Source organism: Lissotriton vulgaris, unplaced genomic scaffold (assembly GCF_964263255.1).
Source record: "Lissotriton vulgaris unplaced genomic scaffold, aLisVul1.2 SCAFFOLD_3164, whole genome shotgun sequence".
Classification (NCBI taxonomy): domain Eukaryota; kingdom Metazoa; phylum Chordata; class Amphibia; order Caudata; family Salamandridae; genus Lissotriton; species Lissotriton vulgaris.
This window is the reverse complement of record NW_028248696.1, coordinates 97,034-117,417: the sequence shown is the minus strand read 5'-3', so window position 1 is coordinate 117,417 and position 20,384 is coordinate 97,034. Positions and strand designations below refer to the sequence as shown.

The following is a 20,384-nucleotide window of genomic DNA, read 5'->3' as shown; positions in this document are numbered from 1 at the left end:
TTAGTCATTTCTGGTAAAAGACTCAAATAGTTCGTAACACGTCGTAGACGTAACGAATATAACATCATGTCTTCTTCGCCAGGTACTGAATCATATCTACAATCTGTAATGTACTGTCTGAGGGATTGGAAAGTCGCTGCTTTGGGCATACGCTGTAATGCTATTTCTCTGAGTGTCAATCGTTTTACTTGAGGCGGGGTGATAGGCTGACCTCCTACGGCGCCTCCTGAAGCGGAAGCGTAACCATCAACTAGATGTGTTGATACTACGGGTGTCATAGCATGAAAAGTAGGTGCAGGTAATGTAGGCAGACTCTGGGTTGTCAGTGTAGCAAAAGGATTGGTAGGAGCGATAGCAGGAGGAACAGTAGCAGTAGTAGTGACAGTAGTGACAGGATGGGAAGTGACAATGGGTGCGGGAGTCGAGCCTTGAGGAAGTGGTAACGTATCTTGAACAGGCTGATGTACGTTCTGAACAGGCTGAATAGGCTGCTGTACATTATTAACAGGTGGTACGTGTACAGTGGTATATGCTGGAGCTACATCATCTAAATAGGAAGAAAGGAAAATATCCGCTGCGGTCTGTTTGTGACGGAGTTTAGTTGGGACCAATGGTGGCAGTAAATTACAAGATACTTCCGGGGTTGCCCTGGGCAGGCCCTCGGCAAGAACAGGATACATGCCTGTGATGAGTGCATTTCGTTGACGGTCTAATTGTTCTAATCTGACTCGTTCTCCTTCTTCTAGTAACTCTCTTTCTTTGGCTTTTTCAGATTCTTCTCTACTCTTTTCTGCTTTTCTGATTTCTTTCTCTGTTCTCCTATGCGCTTCTTTACGCCATAATTCTATGGCATCTTTCTGGAATTGTCTGGCTTTCTTTTTCCATAGTGCTTCTTCTACTCTCATGATGCAATCAGCATCCCATGTCCCTGAGACAGGCCATCTATACTTTTCTTCCAGATCCTTAGTATAGTCCACCCACAAATCTAGGTACAGTATGGCATCTAAGCCATGCTTATGGTACATAAAATGTCCAGGAGTGTCCCTAGGCGGGACGGGAACTGCTTCTTCGAGTATCCCTTTCCTAGTTCCTATCTGGCGTAACTTTGAGAACAGCTGCATTTTTGAATTGACTTGAACGCGAACACAATGAACACAGTAATGAGTAGCAAACAATCATTCATACCACGACATTAAACACATTTAAAACATTTCAGACTGATATTACCTGGAACATAGAAAACACAAAATCTCGAGAAACGATACTGGAATACTGGATTACTAGATGCACTGCTAAAACAGTACAGACAATACCGGCCCCATTAAGAGACACATCATACCGCGCTCACCTAAGTGAACACGTCCGGACCAGGTCTGTGTACCCAAACCTGTCTTGACCGGGCACCAAATTAATGAACCCGTCTAGATGCGTTCCCAGCAACGGTACTCACCGGGAAGCAGAAACTGAAGGCCTCGGAAACTGGACTGGACTGGACCACGTCGGACTGCGATTTCCTACGCATGCGCTTCGGAACAGGTGGGCCTCTGGATACCTCGGACCTTGCTCTCTCGACTTGGGGCTCTAGTCGGGATCCTCCGCATTCCTCACCGCCTCGTCTGGATGCCGGACCGCAGTCTCCGTCTCCTCCGTGGGCCCGAGGGAGATAGCAGGAAATCCTGCGGATGCGCGCAGTGTCCGTCGCGGCTGTAGAAGGGGTCAAGGCCTGCGTAACATCGCCGGCGAGTGGGGAAGGGGGGTCCCTATTCGGGCGCCAGATTATGTGGTAAATAAAATTTACCGGACCATTTTTCATGCATTAAATAAACAAGAGGGATAGCTCAATCAAATGAGAGGCAGAGTCCGTGGTATCTGAGTCATACGGGCTTTAATGGGATGCCTCGAGGCAGGGGACATCGGGTTCCATCACCACTAAGGTTCAGGAAGGGACAATCTCTCTTAGTTTATTAACATCACACAATATATATAGTAAAACAGTATAATTGCATTGCATACAGTAGGCGTGACAAGTGAAAAGTAAAAGATAAGAACACATGTGCGTAGCAGGAGGCGTGTAAGAAGGGCGTACACGTGGGCGTGCACTTAACTTGTCAGAGAAACGTCACAAGAAACGTCATAAGTGGGTGGATGTATAGAGAAAGTTTGCAGGGTCAGCAGAAACTTATGACCTGGATGCGCGCGCAGCTGGCATGACGTGTAACTGGGGAGAGCTGGGGGCTTTGACTTTAGTTCTAGTAGAAGAGTCTCGATGTCTGGGATGTCAGGACGACCTATACCTATAACCTATCTGATATCTCATGTTTGGAGGATGTAGTGTCTGGAGTGAAAGGTCTCTCGAGCAGGGGCCATACATCACTGAATGCTAGGGAGTGCATACGTGTCTTGGTACAATGCGCGGGGGCCATGGGCCTACCATGGTAACGGGTGCTGTAAATTGCTTGCATGGAGACAGGAAGGCAGGGCCCTTTACTCTGCAGCCGGGAATATGTTTACCTATTTCACTAGACTGGAATGTGTTTTCGAGGAGGCTGAGCAGATAACTTGTAGGCAAAATACGGTCTTGGCAGGCAGGCAGGCCAGGCCGAGCCGGGCACCGCTTAGCTGGAAAGGAAGTAAGGCAGAGGTCAGGGATGCATACCAGAACAGCAGCTTTCAGAAACAGAAGAGACTTCGGAGCCTCAATTCAGGGCCTAGCTCGGCAGAGCCTGGAAAACATGGCTTCGCGTTAAAAGTGCACCACATAAAGACTTTGGCAACATAGGTTTAGAAACCAGATTAATGTTGCTTTCTTGGAGAACTTGGTAGATAACATGTTAACGTTGGACGCAAATGCATTTGCGTCTTCATTTTCGGCCATGGAGGGAAAATGCACGGAGGTCATGCATGTACATGGGACGTTGGGGTACACGATAGGGGACATACCTGGTCATATAAAATTCGATTTACCTCACAGCACCACCACAGCACCACTCAGCACCACCACAGCATTACTCAGCGCCACCCCAGCATCACTCAGCGCCACTCCATCATCACTCAGCACCACCACATAATCACTCCGTGCTAACCCAACATCACTCAACGCTACCACAGCACCACTCAGCACCACCACAGAATCACTCAGCGCCACCCCAGCATCACTCAGCGCCACCCCAGCATCACTCAGCACCACCACAGCACCACTCAGCAACACCACAGCACCACTCAGCAACACCACAGCACCACTCAGCACCACCACAGCATCACTCAGCACCACCCCAGCATCACTCAGCACCACCACAGCACCACTCAGCACCACAACAGCATCACTCAGCGCCACCCCAGCACAGCACCACTCAGCATCACCACATCATCACTCAGCGCTACCCCAGCATCACTCAGCACCACCACATTATCACTCAGCACCACCACATTATCACTCAGCACCACCACAACACCACTCAGCACCACCACAGCACCACTCAGCACCACCACAGCACCCCTCAGCACCACCACAGCATCACTCAGCACCACCACATTATCACTCAGCACCACCACAACACCACTCAGCACCACCACTGCACCACTCAGCACCACCACAGCACCACTCAGCACCACTACAGCATCACTCAGCACCACTACAGCACCACTAAGCACCACCACAGCATCATTCAGCGCCACCCCAGCATCACTCAGCACCACCACAGCACCACTCAGCACCGCCACAGCATCGCTCAGCACTACCACAGCACCACTCAGCACCACCACAGCATAATTCAGCGCCACCCCAGCATCACTCAGCACCACCACAGCACCACTCAGCACCACAACAGCATCACTCAGCGCCACCCCAGCATCACACAGCACCACTCAGCACCACCACAGCACCACTCAGCGCCACCCCAGCATCACTCAGCACCACCACAGCACCACTCAGCATCACCACATCATTACTCAGCGCTACCCCAGCATCACTCAGCACCACCACATTATCACTCAGCACCACCACATTATCACTCAGCACCACCACAACACCACTCAGCACCACCACAGCACCACTCAGCACCACCACAGCACCACTCAGAACCACCCCAGCATCACTCAGCACCACCACAGCACCACTCAACACCACCATAGCACCACTCAACACCACCACAGCACCACTCAGCACTACCACAGCATCACTCAGTGCCACCCCAGCATCACTCAACACCACCACAGCACCACTCAGCAGCACCACTCAGCGCCACCCCAGCATCACTCAGCACCACCACAGCACCACTCAGCATCATCACATCATCACTCAGCGCTACCCCAGCATCACTCTGCACAACCACATTATCACTCAGCACCACCACATTATCACTCAGCACCACCACAACACCACTCAGCAGCACCACAGCATCACTCAGCACCACCACAGCACCACTCAGCACCAACATAGCACCACTCAGCACCACAACATTATCACTCAGCACCACCACATTATCACTCAGCACCGCCACATTATCACTCAGCACCACCACAGCATCACTCAGCACCACCACATTATCACTCAACACCACCACTTTATCACTCAGCACCACCACAACACCACTCAGCACCACCACAGCATCACTCAGCACCACCACAGCACCACTCAGCATCACCACAGCATCACTCAGCGCCACTCCAGCATCAATAAGCACCACCACAGCATCACTCAGCACCACCACAGCACCACTCAGCCCTACCCCAGCATCACTCAGCACCACCACATTATCACTCAGCACCACCACATTATGCATCACTTTCTTGTAAATCTGCCCCAAAGATTTTGGCCCAGAGGGTGCTACAGGCTCAGGGAGGTGGGCCACCTGCCCCACTGCCTCCCCTTGGCCTTGGGGATTAGGACCCCAGAGCAAAGGGACCCCACGGGCACAAAATGGGCTCAGAGAGTGGGGCCCCACTCATACTCCTCCCCAAATATTTTTTTTTAAATGGCGGGCCACCATTTTCTTTGTTTTGCGATCCCGCAGTATCTCACCAAAAATAATGATGTTTTTTACTAGCCCCGCAGGGGGCAGGGTATCCCTTCCCTTCACCACTTATGCATTTAAAAAAAATTGCAGGACAGATAACTAAGTCCCCGAGTCCTGTAGTGGTTGCGAGCTACATTTAACCTTCATGTTGCTGGCAGCCAGTCAGAGCCTTGCTCCCACTGTAGCAAGTTGGCCCAAGGGTAAAAATGCCCCCTGGGCCAGTCCGAAGGCTCTATTTTTTTTCATTGGATTCAAGGGACTCTTGAGAGAGTCCCACAAATGCAACCTTTCAGATATAGAAATATTATTCTATCATGATTCTTTAAAACCTCCTGAAATGATTTACACCATATCACAAAAAGCACGCTTTCAGGACCAAGATCTAGCTTCCTGAAAAATTTGGAGTAATTCCTTTCAGCAGTTTTTGCGGTAGGGCTGCCTAAAAAAGTCTATGGAAAATGCATGGGGATTTTGTGTTTTAAGACCTCCCTTTTTCTTGGCAGGCCCCATCCCCCGGGGCCAAATACATTAACTATGGGCAGGGAGTGCCCAGCTCCCCTTCCAAAGCCCTATATAGCCCTGGGAACCCCACCCTCGGGCCCAACAATATTTTTTTAAGAGGCGGGGCACTGCACGGACCTCCTCCCCGAGCCTTTTAATAGCTGTGGGGGCTTCATTCCTAAAGGCTGTCAGTTTTTGAAAAAAGGGGGGGGGACGTGTTTGCTCCTGCCTGATGGGATCCCTATGGCCTAATAAGGTTCGGGGAGGGGGTCACCTGGCCACCTACCGTCTTTTTTTATATTTGGCCCTGGATGGGGTCCCCAGGGCTCGAAGAGCAACCCTATGTTCAGCACAGCAAAGGCTGTGCATGGTGTGGGGTTCACAGGCTGCAGGGATTTTGGACACAGGGCCTGGCCTGTGTCCAACCCCGCTGTGCATGGATAAACACTGTGTGCAGCATGGGTTGGCTGCCTGCAGGGAGTTGGAAGCAGGACCTGGCTGCAACACATGCCATGCGGCTAACCCCATGCCACACACAAGCAAAGGCCATGCTCGGCGTGGGGTTGGCTGCCTAGGGCGAGATTGATTGATTTGTCACTTTTTTTGGGGCCCAAATAGGATGAGTCTTAGCCGGCGTGCAATCTGCGGTAAACCCCTCTCGTACCCTAGGTGCTCTGCTCCACAGCGTATGGTCCTTCAAAAATTCTTTCATATTGGCAAATAAGGTGGTATGAGATTCTAATATTGATCTGCCGTGTTTTCACGTGGGCGAGCCAAAACATAAATTGGGTTTCATACATCGATTTGATAACAATTGGGCTGGCGGCTAATATCCCCCATTTTACGTTCCTGCTATTAATTGTAATGATCAAAATATCAGCACATGGGTTTGCTGAGCCCACCAGATCGCCTATTAAAGTACTATTTAAACAAAGAGCCCTCAGGTCATAATCAATATTACTTCTATGTACACTTTGTACACTTTGAGATATAGGAGCTGCAATGCAGTAAGAAGGAAAGCGGCCACTGCAGACTTGTAATCTGTAAGAATCATAAACCCCAGTACAGAACTACTCAGCTGTGTATTACAAGGAGCAGCTGGTTCAAGAATACCTTAATACACATCCTTGACCTTGGCCAATCCCATAGTCAGGAAACAGGGTTCACATGTCACATTCAAATCATACTCAATAATAACCTGTTGATCTTGAATGTAGGTTTTTAAGATGTAATCAAACAATTGACAATTCTCTAGACTTACTAATGTTCCTGCTATAGACCTAATTAAAAGGGTCAGTTTCCTATAACTAGATGCAACATTCAATCCTAGTGTATCTAGAGAGTCCATAGGGATCACTTTGATAGAACAAGACAAAGAGATGTATTTGGAAGCAGTCAGGCCACTGGAGGCCAGCCACTACGCGTATTGTGGGCTGGGCTAGGATAACTCTTGTTATTGGCCCATGTTTCCTGAAATAAATAAAAATCAAACCCATCAACAAATTAACCCCAGTGACTGTCTAATAGTTTGATAATGATTTTAAACCTGCAATATACCAGCTAATAATGTAAATATTTCTAGATGTAACAAGTTGAGGCAGCACATTAGATCCTGTGGTACTTTTCCTATTGACCAAATCTGTGTTTTAGCTGGTATGGCTAGCCACTATGGTCACACCAGCCATCCCTCCACTCAAGGTATCAGGTGTCGCAGGAGCACTAATTCCCATTAGGCCTCCCAAACCAACAGGAACTATAGGGGTACATCCGTTACTGTCCGCTGCCCAGTCCTCCTTTAGGGACATCAGTCAATGTATCTTTGAGAAAAGATTCCCTTATGTTGGAATGAGACAATGTGTTAAAGTAGGAGCAACAGTTTTCCAAGAGACATCATTTATTCATTTTCATTTGTCGTCAATTCCATATTTCTTATAAATAGCTCCTTCAAAGTCTCTGTCGAAGGGGTATCTGACAATTCCTTGCATCGCTGAGTTGGCGATGCAGCGCGTGCAACGTAAATAGTTTTATTTATTTATTTACTTACCTTACTCTGTTCCGCTGTATGTTGGAGTCCACTACCCCCCACCCTGCCCCTCTCCCGCCTCACCCCATCGCCCACAGCACTCCGTGAGCAAGCCGCCACTGCTTCTTATGTAGCCGTCTTTCTCTGCAGATGTAGTGTGACTATAGTAGACTCTCCGTTCAGTCGAGACAGTCTGCGTGATCTGTTAATAAAGGAGGTATTGTAGGGGGTAGGTCTACAGTTCCTACTCTTAGGTGTGGCTCACTGGTGGAGTGGTGTGGCTCACTGGTTAGAGGTGGCAGACCCAGGAGCAGAGGACAGCCTGGGACCAGGGTTCAATTCCCGACGCGGCAGGGTCGTGGACCAGGGCCAGCGGACTTGATAATTCTCACCTGAGTGCCTACTCTAACCAGGGATCACACTCGGCAACTCTGGGCATTAGCTTGCCTCATCTCCACAACGGCCCCCAAACATACGCCGGGGATGCCTGGTTTCACCTTGGAGATACCCAGTAGGGACCATCTCACAGGGAAAGCCAGGACGGGTTCCCCAGCAGTCTATTGCGCAGAGATACTCCTTCGGGAGTCGATTCTAGCGCGTTAGAAACCCACAATTAAATTAGATTAAATTAAACGCATAACCTTCTTGGGAGGGCTTTGAGGCAAGGGATTGGTGATCCGTTGACTGAGGTTTATGACTATGTACTGATTGGCAACCATTACCGTGTTGTGCTCCATCTCTGCATTCAGCCCGGGTTTGGAGCCCGTTTAACAGCTTACCTCATTTGTAGAACCTCCATGGTTGTATACATTGATGTTTGTGTGGGGGGAGCGGATTAAAGGAGCTGTTGAATTTGGAATTTACAGTCACTATAGTCAGGGTCTTCTGGGAAGATCTTTGTATGTGTCTAGGAAAAAATGTTTACCTGGTTATCATCTGCCTTAGATCAATAATCTTACCTCTCTGATGCATAATCCCATCACCAACCTCCACTAGGGTCAAGGATAACTCTCCTGATGCCAAGACCCCAGCACATTCCCCGGGAAACGGGTCTCTGATCGATTTACCCACTAAAAAAAAAAATATATATATATATATATATATATATATATATATATATATATATATATATATATATATATATATATATATATATATCTAAGTCCTTGCTGTCCATGTTCTGGAGCAGTTCAAACCTATTTAAACACAAAATTTGAGGACATTTTTGCTAAACCCACCCCGGATGGTGTCACATTATCCATCTCCAACGGGGAACCTAAAATCCAACGCCACAGGAGTATCCAGCTTCAATGGACTAGTCATGGTTTGAGACATTTCATTTTGCTTCTCAAATATTTTTGCCAATGTTTTCCCTTTTGTGACAGACCCTATCTTCAGACTCTTCTCACTCAAAATGGTTGTACTTCTTCAATTAAATTGTATGGGTTGTGTTTTTGTTTTGTTTTTGAGGACCTTGCGGGCTACAAGCTGCTTTTGTCTTACTAGTCACGTGACGACAAATGACACCCACAAACCTGCAGAACAAAAAGGTGGAATAGGGCGGAGCCCAAAATGGATGCTGACGTACTTGCTCCTAGTAGTCCACAACAAACAAGTGTAATTGTGGATCTTGACTAAATGCTTCAGTTCTTCTCAAGCAAGACCCACACCAGGTTTGGTGGAGGAAAAAAAAACAGCCAAGTGGGTTGGCCTGGCCCTGCCTTTTCCTGGATTTGATGGGCATGCACAGGCTTTACCCATGGAGCGGGAGTGATGATGGAACTTGGTAGCGCTTGGTGAAATGAGGACCCGCATCCTTCGCCTCCCTTTCTCCTGGTCACTTGCAGAATCTTGGGACTCAGATTCCCCAAAACAGCACCTGGGCGTCCAAGATGGAAGTCCATCCACTCATGGAAGCATCTGTAGTGTGCCTGGAAAGCCACATGTTCATGGAATAGTAGGGTCTCAGACACTGCAGATATTAATACTCAGATCAGCGTTGGATAAATGAACTGCAGCACAAACCTGCTGTACTTTGAGACTAGTGATAAGCTGCATTAACGGAGACTGAGGAACAAAAAACAGGAAGTCAGAAAGCTGGAGCAAACTCCAAAAGTATATGGTGATTGCAGGAAAATAGGCACAGGACTTGACTGAGCATCTAAACTGGACAAACAGTCCTGGAAAGATGAGGGTTTGTGTTGGAGTTATCTTTGCCTGGCCAAGCTGTATGTCAGAATTTTGAGTAGGACCAGCCCCAGCGCCAAGAAACCGCGTGGTATACGTGCGCTATACAAATTCCTATAAATTCAAATTCAAATTCTTTTCTGCATGTAGCGTAGCATTGAGAGCTTGACCTACCAATCTGTAATCAGTCTGTGAGCACTATGAACCGGGATCCTGGTTCAGGCAGTCATGGCCCCTCAGAGAACCCTCCGGGTTAGGTGGTGAGGGCTCCTTAGGACAACTCCCTCTACCAGACAAAGAAGGACTTCGAGCCAGGGCCTCGGTCTCTGCCTATGATTGAGGCATCTTGGGTCATATTAAGGCTATGTTAACCGGAAAGAGTCAGAATACTGTGACCTCTGCCACGTGTGTTCTGTCATAATAATCGTAACCACGCTTACCTTAACTGCGCATATGCCTTAACCACACATGTGTGTGATTAAGGCAGTGCGCGGTCTAGCTGCTGCTGGGCGGAAGCAGGAAGACCTCGCCAGGAAGAGAACTAGAGGACGCGGTGAGGTAAGTGGGGCTGGGATGGGTGGTGGGCAGTTTTCAGGGCTGGGGGTCAGGGTAACTTTTAGGGCTGGGAGAGGTCAGGGGTAGTTTTCAGGGCCGGGGGTCGAGGGAAGTTTACAGGGCTGGGGGAGGGTCGGGTCGTTTTTTAATTAGGGGTTATGGTATTAGACCTAAGGGCAGTGGAAGAGGTCGGGGTAGTTTTACGGACAGCGAGGAGGGTGGGGTAGTGTATATTAAGGGTTAGGTACAGCATGGGGGTGTGAGGGGTTCGGGGTATTTGGACCTCAGGCCGTGGGTTGAGGGCCAGGCAGGGGGTCTGTAGCTTAGGGCTGGGGAAGGGGGTCACGACCTCAGCCACACATACCCCTTTACCACTCATGCCTTTACCATGAAATTGTGTGATAAAGGCATGCATGGTAAAGGAATGCGTGGTTATGACGCATTTGTGGTTTAGGCTGATAGGTAGAGGCATGTATGTTTTAGCCACACGTCCCTCTATCATACAACCTATGTTAACACCTCAGAGTGGCTTTTTAAAGTGGCTGCTGGTGCCATCTGCTCATCAAAGGTAAGAGTTCTTCCTGAAGCCGGTCAACTTGCAAGAGTACAACATGCCTCCCGCAGTAGGAGTCGCGTCCAAAGGAGGATTTTCACATCTCATCTGTCCAATGATTGGTGAAATATCTCAGTAATAGCTAACCACACATGTAGCATGTATATATGTAATGGTTGAGTCCTAAACACTGGTCCCACGAACAAGTGGTGTGAGCTTCAGATAACTGTGGACTTCAGGCTCAACATACTTCAAAACCTGTGAAGTGAGATGTTCTCTGGGGCAGAGGATCAAAAGCGAGCATGCCCACAGGGTCTGGAGTGAACTCAGGGAGCAAAACGCAAATGGATGTTTCAGACAGATAGGAAGACAAGAGAACCACTCTGAGTTTTTGAGAGTTGAGTTTGGTCGCTACGACTGGATAGAACGGATTGGAACCTGGAGATGTCAATGTACTCGTTACGACAATAGATGGGGCGCGGTACAGCCCAGGACACAAGAGCTCCCGCAAGCTTCCATCTTTTTTTACTTTTAAGAAGAGTAAAACGTATTCCACTTGAATCTCTCATCACCACCAGTCTAATGGACCAAGGAAAAAATGTAGCATCCATGTTTACAAATTTTATTTTATTACATCAGTTAATTAGACCGCTACAAGAATATAAAGGGCTATATAAATCCTAAAATACAAAAGAATACAAAAAGATTTTATGTTGTATGACAGACAGTAGCTTCCAGCTCCTATTTTTAAATACTCCTGTCACCAACTTTAATCCTTGATCAATATTGTAGCTGTGAAGCAGACCCTGTGGTTTCTGTTTGGAAATAATTATAAATGAAATGGGAGGACAAGTTGCATGCTTTTTATGTGGACTAGGCAACCTAAATGTAGTTTGGATTAGAACCCTAGCATACATAGTAACACGTCAATAAAAACCAATAAAAAAATGTAAATTGCAAGAGATCCGCACATTGTTTTGAATGGACAATGGTCCATTATTGGAATTATTACACACCAGTCCATTGGCAATTTGAATAAAGATTTTTAAGGGTGAGGATACATTCAAATAGGGATTGATCAAACACTGGGACATAATTAGGATGGATGTTAAGGAACAAGACGGGTGGATTAGCTATTAATATTTAGGTTGTAGGTACTGTTCATATTTACAACCTATTGATCTAGAAGACACCTTAGAAGCAGCCCAAAATGGTTTTTGGAGAAATCGGCTTATCAAGATATTCGACAACCGGTTAGACTGTTAAGGAATATGATTTTGGAAGAAAAACAGAGGCAGAGGATATTCTCGACAAATAGAAATGTGGAACATGAATGGAGTTCAATTTGGAAGTGGAGAGAAACCAACACTTTTAAAATAAGCTTTTTTAGGGGTGCTAATTTGGGTAGAAAGCAATTGCATGCATGCAGTATGGTTTCTAGCGAACCTTCTGTATTCCATAAGTACACCAGCAATACACCGCAGCGATGGGCTAGGAGAAAAGGCACTAGCCCTGGTGAATTGGACATGTCTATACCATAGAAAACATTAGAAGTCGATTTTTAATTTCAAGGACAAATGTTGAGGGTGAATGGTTCCCCTCAAACCACTCACCACCTTGATTGGAAGTGTTTGAAATTGGACTAATTCAGGCTGGAAGTCTACAAGGGGCCATTTATAGTGACTTGTTAGCCAGATCTATCATCACAAGACTCAGGAAATCAGGTACACCATCTGAATGGAGTATGTGGCAAACAATACAGAAGAGCTTATGATTTGAGATACAACATATGAGGGAAATTCCAATACATTTTCAGGTGATTTGCACAGTTAAATATTAATGACTAGGAATGCTATAAAAAAGATATATAAACAATGTTTTTATAAAGTGTGGGATTTAAAGGCAAATATAGAATATAATGTATATTCTCTAAATATTGATATATAGGGTCAATTATGATAATCTTCTACTTTATACATTTGTCATCCTAAATATTTAGCAATTTCTGTAATTGTTTGTGTAATAAAAAATAGATATATAGTTATATATATATATATATACATACATACATATATGTGTAGCTGTGCCTTTATTTGTTAAGCAGATAAGGGTTATGGATCACAGATAGATCACGGTATCCTCACTTCCACGCCTACTTGGTGTGGACGTGAGGCAAGCACCGAGTAGGTTTCCAGATAGTTCCCACATTTCAGGGATGCTGCAATCCTTGTGACTGCTTAAGATGGGGCTGACGACCCTTCTCCTCCTTCGCCATCGCCTCTTTACCCTGAAGTAGGGGAAAACAACAAATAAGAAACAGAAGGCTGAAGGTTGACCAGGAGGCAGAGGTCACCAGGTGCCTGCATGGATCTGGACTTGTGTTTATTGAAGACATGGATGGGGCTCCCAAATGGTAACAGAGTGCTGAGGTTATAGAAATAGTGATGCATGAGATTTTTGGATTTCCTGCTAACTAAACGCGAGATGAGAGGTGAAGGCTGGACAGTAGGATAGCACGTGACCTAAAACAAAAATGGGGGACCTATTCACAAGGGTGCACATGTAGATTTACCAATGAGTAAATTTATTACTGCATATAGAGAAGACGAAGGAGGCGGAAGAGTCGTACGGTCCATAACACATCCTCACGAAACAGTAGACCCAACCAAAGACTGTCACATTCATCATAATATACTCGAGGAACCTTTACTTTCTTATATTTATGTTATTCCAAACCCTAAGTGTCTCCTTCTCAGGACACACAGACCCTAACCCACCTAAATAGAAGGACCTCGGTGGGAGATAGCCCTGGCAACCTCATAACCAACCTCTATACAAGAAAATTATGGACTGTAAATAATGTAATTGTACTTGAAATGCAAGCTGAAGGGGTCATAACCTTTCTTAGTAACTTACTACATGCACCAGCAATTAACATATGGGTTTTTGCTTCTCTCCCCTCATGGTACCCGGGTGGGGAATGAGTTCTTTTTAGACGGAACCAGAGAGCTGTTAGAGAGCAGCACACGCCCGGGACATGTGCATGCATTATCACAACGCCATGTAATTTAATGAACAAAATAACCTTAAATTAATTTGTAATATTTATTATTAACATTGGACTAGTAAAATTAAATGTTGCAGCACATTAACTCTTCAAATGAAAAGTTTATTAAATAATTAATTTACATATATTAATTTAATTTATACATAATTTTAAACAATAATTAAAAAACCCTCCCTCATTTTTTATTTAATATTTAGTACATTTTATTATAAGTTGTGTTGGTTTACATTTCATTTTAATAAAAGTATTTTTCTTTTTTATTAAGATTTTTATTTAAATTTCAAAATAAAAAATGTATATATAAATATTTATATTTATATTTAAAAAATTACATATTTAAATGTTGAGATCTTTTTTATTTATTGAACATTAGTTCCTGTGAGGTGCTACTTATTATCTTACTCCCCTGCCTCCACTTACCTGTCATTGACCATGTGTAGAGCCTGGCTTACTCCAAGGCTGGGCTGGAGTACACTGGAGCATGTTTTGACACCTTTAGGGCTGTAGTACCTTTAGAAGTGTCGTATATAAATAGCGTCAGTCTTATTCTGCATTGGGTGATTTTTGTACTAGCATTTCCACCTGTAAATAGCTCACAGGAGAAGCTGAGGCCTCCCACTGTTGCTTTGTGAATAGCACTGTACAGTAGTTGAGGAATACTACTTTGTGAACTACAAAATGCAGTCTGTAAACAGGACAAGAGGGGGTGCATTTGCAGTGAAGGGGCACCAGCTACAGGGGAAACTATGGCAACCGCGATGTGGTAAAAGAACATTGGGGGCTTTAAAGGCTATCGGAAGGGCATGCTGGTGACTGAAGAGAGATGAGTGGCACAAAGTAGGACTAACAACAAAAGAACCGGGGGTCTATAACGGAGCTTCAAGTACTCCGAGCTGCTGCAAAACTCCTACATAAGTGAGTTAGGCGCTAATAGAGCTATATAAGTCTCTATATCAGAATGTGTGCCAGGACAAACCTGTCGAAGGACCTACTGAGATTGTTGGTAATACCCGTACAGAGATGTGTTGGATTCCCATCAAATAGGAATGTAGATCAAGTGTTCTCATTTGGTCATCCAAAAATGGGGTGGTATGTCTCTTGATCAATGAGACCCATCCATCGCCCTTACTCAATTGGGTCGCACCATCAATCGCTAAGGTACCCATGAACAAATGATAAAGATGGGATCGAGTGCAGTGCAAAAATCAAAAGATGTGTGAGTTAAAAACAAGGGGTAAAAGGATCAATAGGCGAAAAACTCTAATGTAATTTGTCCTTTCCCTCAAACAAACAAGAACAATGCAGAGGAAGCAGTCTAAACATATAACTGCATTTACAAGGCCAACATGTTTCAGCCGGTAGGGACAAGATCCCATGGCTTTCTTCAGGGCCAGAGTTCTAAGCATTAGCTACTGCATACATAAAGTGAACGTAACGACAATCTGTAAAGGATATACATAAATAGTCCAAAATCGTGTTCCTCTGTACCAAACGGTGTCTCTTACATCTGAATAGTACAGGGAGTGTACCTCACCTCTCCTGGAACCCAGCTCAGGAAAAAGGAGGCCCCGCTCTGAATAGTACAGGGAGTGTACATCACCTCTCCTGGAACCCAGCTCAGGAAAAAGGAGGCCCCGCTCTGTCCGGCGTTGTCTCATTGCAGGACCTGAGCTTCGTGGATCAAGAGACATACCACCCCATTTTTGGATGACCAAATGAGAACACTTGATCTACATACCTATTTGATGGGAATCCAACACATCTCTGTACGGGTCTTACCAACAATCTCAGTAGGTCCTTCGACAGGTTTGTCCTGGCACACATTCTGATATAGAGACTTATATAGCTCTATTAGCGCCTAACTCACTTATGTAGGAGTTTTGCAGCAGCTCGGAGTACTTGAAGCTCCGTTATAGACCCCCGGTTCTTTTGTTGTTAGGATTACAGTTAGGGGGATACGAACTGGGCAGGTCTTTAAATTTCCCTCAGACCCTTCTTCAATTGTTTGTGTTTTACAAAGTAGGACTAGCCAGTAGGGTGGCAAGTGAGTTAAATGCTAACTGCTGACACATGTAGAAATTTTCAGTTTGAGATCCTGATTTAGAAGTCGGCGAATGAGTGACTCCGTCACACCAGTGACAGATATCCAGTCGCCGAAATATAAATCCAATTACATCCTATGGGATTTATATTTCGGTGGATGAGATATTCTTCACTATTGTGAGTGACTGAGTAATCCGTCCACAGAGTTCTACATAAGGCCCTGAATCATTGTAGAGGTGGGGAGGAGGGGCTCAGGCTATTAAACTCTGTGTAGTCTGACATCAACAGCTTACATTGTCACTGGCTGCTGCCAGCTAGTCTGAATCATAGGTGGGCAAGGGAAGGACAAACAAGGCACAGGTGGCATCCTAATGATAGGTGTAGCTGTGATGGCAGACCAGGAGGAGACAGAGACAGAAGGGTAGCTCTTTAGGCACCAGTGAATTTAGCAAGATCGAGGATTAGTCAATGTTACCGATGTTGAGCCAGCGACACCTATTAGAGATGGTGGCAAGGTGACAAATGTGAAGAATGACATTTTACTGTCAAGCTGAAGCCCAAGGCTGTGTGCCTAGAAGGGATAAGGATGGGGTGAGGAGCAAAAGTGAAGGCAGATAGAAAAATGTAAGATGCAGAGGCGAGGGACTTCAGCCTTGCAATAAGTGAGTGATACCGAAAGAAGACATCAGAACTGACGCAGAGTTGACGACAGGTGAAGCGTGAATGAACACATTAGAAGGAAATATCATGTACAAACCTGTGGAAATGATGTGTGAGATCCATAATCAAATCCCAGATTGAAGCATAGGGAAGAGTGGAGAGAAGTTACAGAAACTAACGAGAGAAATCATGCGGTGTTACACAGGACCAGGAGCAGATCTGGGAGCCAAGCATGGATACAGTAATAGCAGCAAGAATGAAATAGGATGCCACATGATGGATGGAAGTCTGCATCCACTGTTTCATCTCTGCAAATTTAGGATATATCAGAAGATTTAGGTCTAGATGTACATAGCACTGAGTGCAAAATACTGGTTGCAATTTGCAACCAGTATTTTTTCAACCAGTGTAGTAATTTGAAAATTGACCTACAAACTAATGGGTTGATTTGCAAATTAACGATTCCTAGTGGGTCAGAATTTGATATGCCTTATGAATATTATTCAGTTAAGTCACAAATTGTGACCACTTAGGGGCAGATTAAGAAGCAGCGGAAGCTGGACTATCGACAAGCAGTCGGAGGTCCCGCTTCCCAGATTACAATCTGACCGCCGTATTGGCGGTCAGATCCTGTATTTTTTCCACTGTGGCTTGTCTGCCGCTCGTAGCACAAGCTGCACTGAAAAAAATGCATAGTTCAAATATCCCTGCACCGTATGGCAGGCACCATGTGGTGCCTGACACCTGGTGCAGGGATGATTAGGAGGGCACCACATGCCCCATAGCAGAGGGCCGGGAGGAAAGGGGCCTTGCTAGGGGCCTCAAAGTCACTTTCGGTCTGCCTTTTCATGGCAGGCAGACTGCCATGAAAGTATCGTAATACAGTGATCAGATGGAAATCTCTTCAAACGGAAAACCTCCGACATACTGTTGGATGGTTTTCCATCCAACATCATAATGAGGCCCTAAGAATCACAGGCATCACAGGCTAGTTGCCTGCTGAGATCAGCAAACCATTTAATGCAACCAGTTTTCTTTAACAGAAAACTGGATGCGTTAAAACAATAAAGGAAAAGTGTACGTTTTTTAAAGTAGGCAGTGGTCCCTGGGACCACTGCCTACACAACATTTTTTTTTCAACATTCACAAAAGGGAAGGGGTGCTTTGGGGGTCCCTCCCTGTTTGCGAACGGCCTACAACCTCCATATCAGGAGGTGATTAAATATTATTGTTTTGCAACTGGACTTCAATCGCAAAATATCAATACATACCAATCCAATTCAGTATTTGGAATAGACGCCCTAAACATGCCCCTTCCAAATACCAAATTGTTACAGAATCACAATTTAGTTTTATAGACAAGAAAAGGCGTTTTTGTGGTCGCAAATGGCCTGATTTAGTGAATAAGACCTTTGCGACCACAAAAGGCTTTGTACGTGTGGCCCTAAATGAACAGCAGGACACGTCTATCAAACAGATAGGGCGCACAGATCATGCCAGTATGAACTCAAAATAGAAATGGAGCATATAGATGAAGTGCAGCACACAGGAAGCAGAGTTAAGAGGAAGTCATCTGATGCTGGATGGGAAAAGGCATTTTCTAGATAAAGACAACATGATATACCCAAAATGTCCACTTAAATGATCAGAATTTGGCAGACACACTATTGCCGATGAAGGCTATATGAGCCAGCAGCACAGAGGTTGATGGGAACCCTAAGCCTGTCCTCATATAGTTACCTGCTGAGAGGTGGGCGCACAGCACAAAGTCTTAAACCCATAGCCGATGGAGTAGAGGGTGATGCACATTGCCAAGACGATGGCCACCAGATTGATGACCCTCAAGCCATTGAATAGACCCTGTGGAGAAGAGGATGAGAAGATGGGATCAGGTGCATCCTCCAATCGACACACGGCAGAGCATCACAGTCATGGTGCACTTGGTGAAACCACTGAAGTACACGGGGAGCAGTGTATGCACCTTTCCATCCAAGCCACCGCCACCAGCGGAAACCCCCACCACTGTTACCCCATCCCGACTATCACTGCATCATCACAAACAGAATTGTGGCAACAAAAGTCAAAACAATTGCCCTGAAACCTGTCCCACTAAAAAAAGACTAGAAAGGGAATTTCCTCAAGTTAGCTCATCTAAAGCCTGTTGTTTGTGGTGGTGAAGCCTGTGATTTAGTGAATCACATGGTTTGGGATCGCAAAGTTGTTGTGCATTAACTGTTAGTTTACAAAATGTGCCAAGCTTGGATTACATGATGACGGTTGAATAATAATGTAACATTAAACAAATTAGAAATAAAGTAAAAAGGTATCACATGCTATACATACAATACACATGCTCATTTAACAAGTATAGTAATTATTGTGTTATTACTGCAGTGCAATAATAAGCATTGGCAAACCTATGGGTGTGGTGTTGGCTGCCAGCCTTTGGCTTTGTCAGTGCTTGTTTTGTTTTGTCATGGTTCTTGTCAAACTTTATTGTTGAGGGAGCTGCCGGGCCTTCACAAATCTAAAAAACACGTTGGCTAAAAACAAGACACATTTTTGGTCTATCTTTAAAAGAACGCATTGCAATTGTAGTGTCTGGCACCTTTATGAGTGTATATCAGTGCTGTAGCGTCTACCCCAGGCAGGGTACCCACCAATGGCTATGCCACATACAGAGCTTAATAATACACATCTTTATTCCGATGAGTGCATCTGCAAACTCAACATTCTAAACCAAGCTTTCATTGCGTTCCGCTCTAAAACTGAGGCCACAGCTCTACGGAGTCCGGCAGGAACCAAGAGGGTTCAGTCATACAACTTGCAAGACACTACAACTACCGCATGATGCATGCCCTAGGGGGTGTCATCAAAATGTGAATGGCACAACACAAGACCAATGGATGAAGAGCGCTGGCTAAAAGTCCCTAAAATCAAGTATATATACAATTTCAAGTAGTAAGCTGATAGTCATTTTATTTTTAGCATTTAGCACCTAGTTCAGGGGCAATTGTTAAAATATTGTTTATCTACATGGTTTTGCACTAAAATGCTTTTTTCTGCTACAGCGTTCTATTTAAACATGTGCTCTGAACTGAAGTGTTTTTACTTATTTAAAAATGTTTAATGTCTGCTGCTAATAAGGGGAACTGTTTATTTTTTTTTAATATATATTGGGGTGCCCAAATTTTTGTAGACCCACTTTCTGAGCCTACCTAGACTGCATTACACACGACGGTGGTAGTTTGAGCCTCGCGTCAAGACCTGTATCTTTGAGGTCGACGGTCTAGCCTTTTGATGTTTGCGAAGCATAAAAGAGACGGCGATGTGCGGCCGTGCCGCTGGTGCGCCAAATAACGCCATAGGCAAGCCTGTCTGCGCCAGTCCGCGCCTGGACGACACCAGACACCATGCTGTCAGTAGTACCCCAAAAGTCAAAGGTAAGATTACGATACATGCGAGTATTCCTACTAAAATTAAGTAAAACAGTAGGACATGATTTAAACGGATGTACGACATTACAACGCATGCTTTTACATCGCATGCTTTTACAACGCGGGTTTTACAACGCATACCATTACAACGCATAGTGCTTTGGGGCAATGAATAATGAATAGTTTAATTTATTTATTTATTTATTTAACTTGTATTGCGCACAGCTACCCGCAGTGGGTTTCCCGGCGCCAGGGACAGACTGGAGAAGAAAACAAGCAACTGCAGAGAGGAAACAAAGCAGAACCGGAGAACTTAGAACAGAAGAGTCTTCAATTTTTTACG

At 45.2% G+C, this 20,384-nt stretch overlaps 1 protein-coding gene across 2 annotated transcripts in view; it reads right to left on the bottom strand.

Moving 5' to 3' along the window:
- Nucleotides 1–12,696: 12,696 nt before the first annotated feature.
- Nucleotides 12,697–20,384, bottom strand: part of LOC147663856 (transmembrane protein 176B-like) — a 79,630-nt gene continuing 71,942 nt past the window's right edge. The window contains exons 7-8 of one of the 2 annotated variants that reach the window (XM_086950148.1): nt 18,345–18,464; nt 12,697–13,121 (exon numbers count right to left, since the gene is read on the bottom strand). In XM_086950148.1, the coding sequence (XP_086806274.1) occupies nt 13,044–13,121; nt 18,345–18,464 (198 nt within the window). In that variant the 3' untranslated portion in view covers nt 12,697–13,043. The remainder of the gene's footprint in view (nt 13,122–18,344; nt 18,465–20,384) is intronic. The other variant, XM_086950149.1, reaches the window with a different exon arrangement.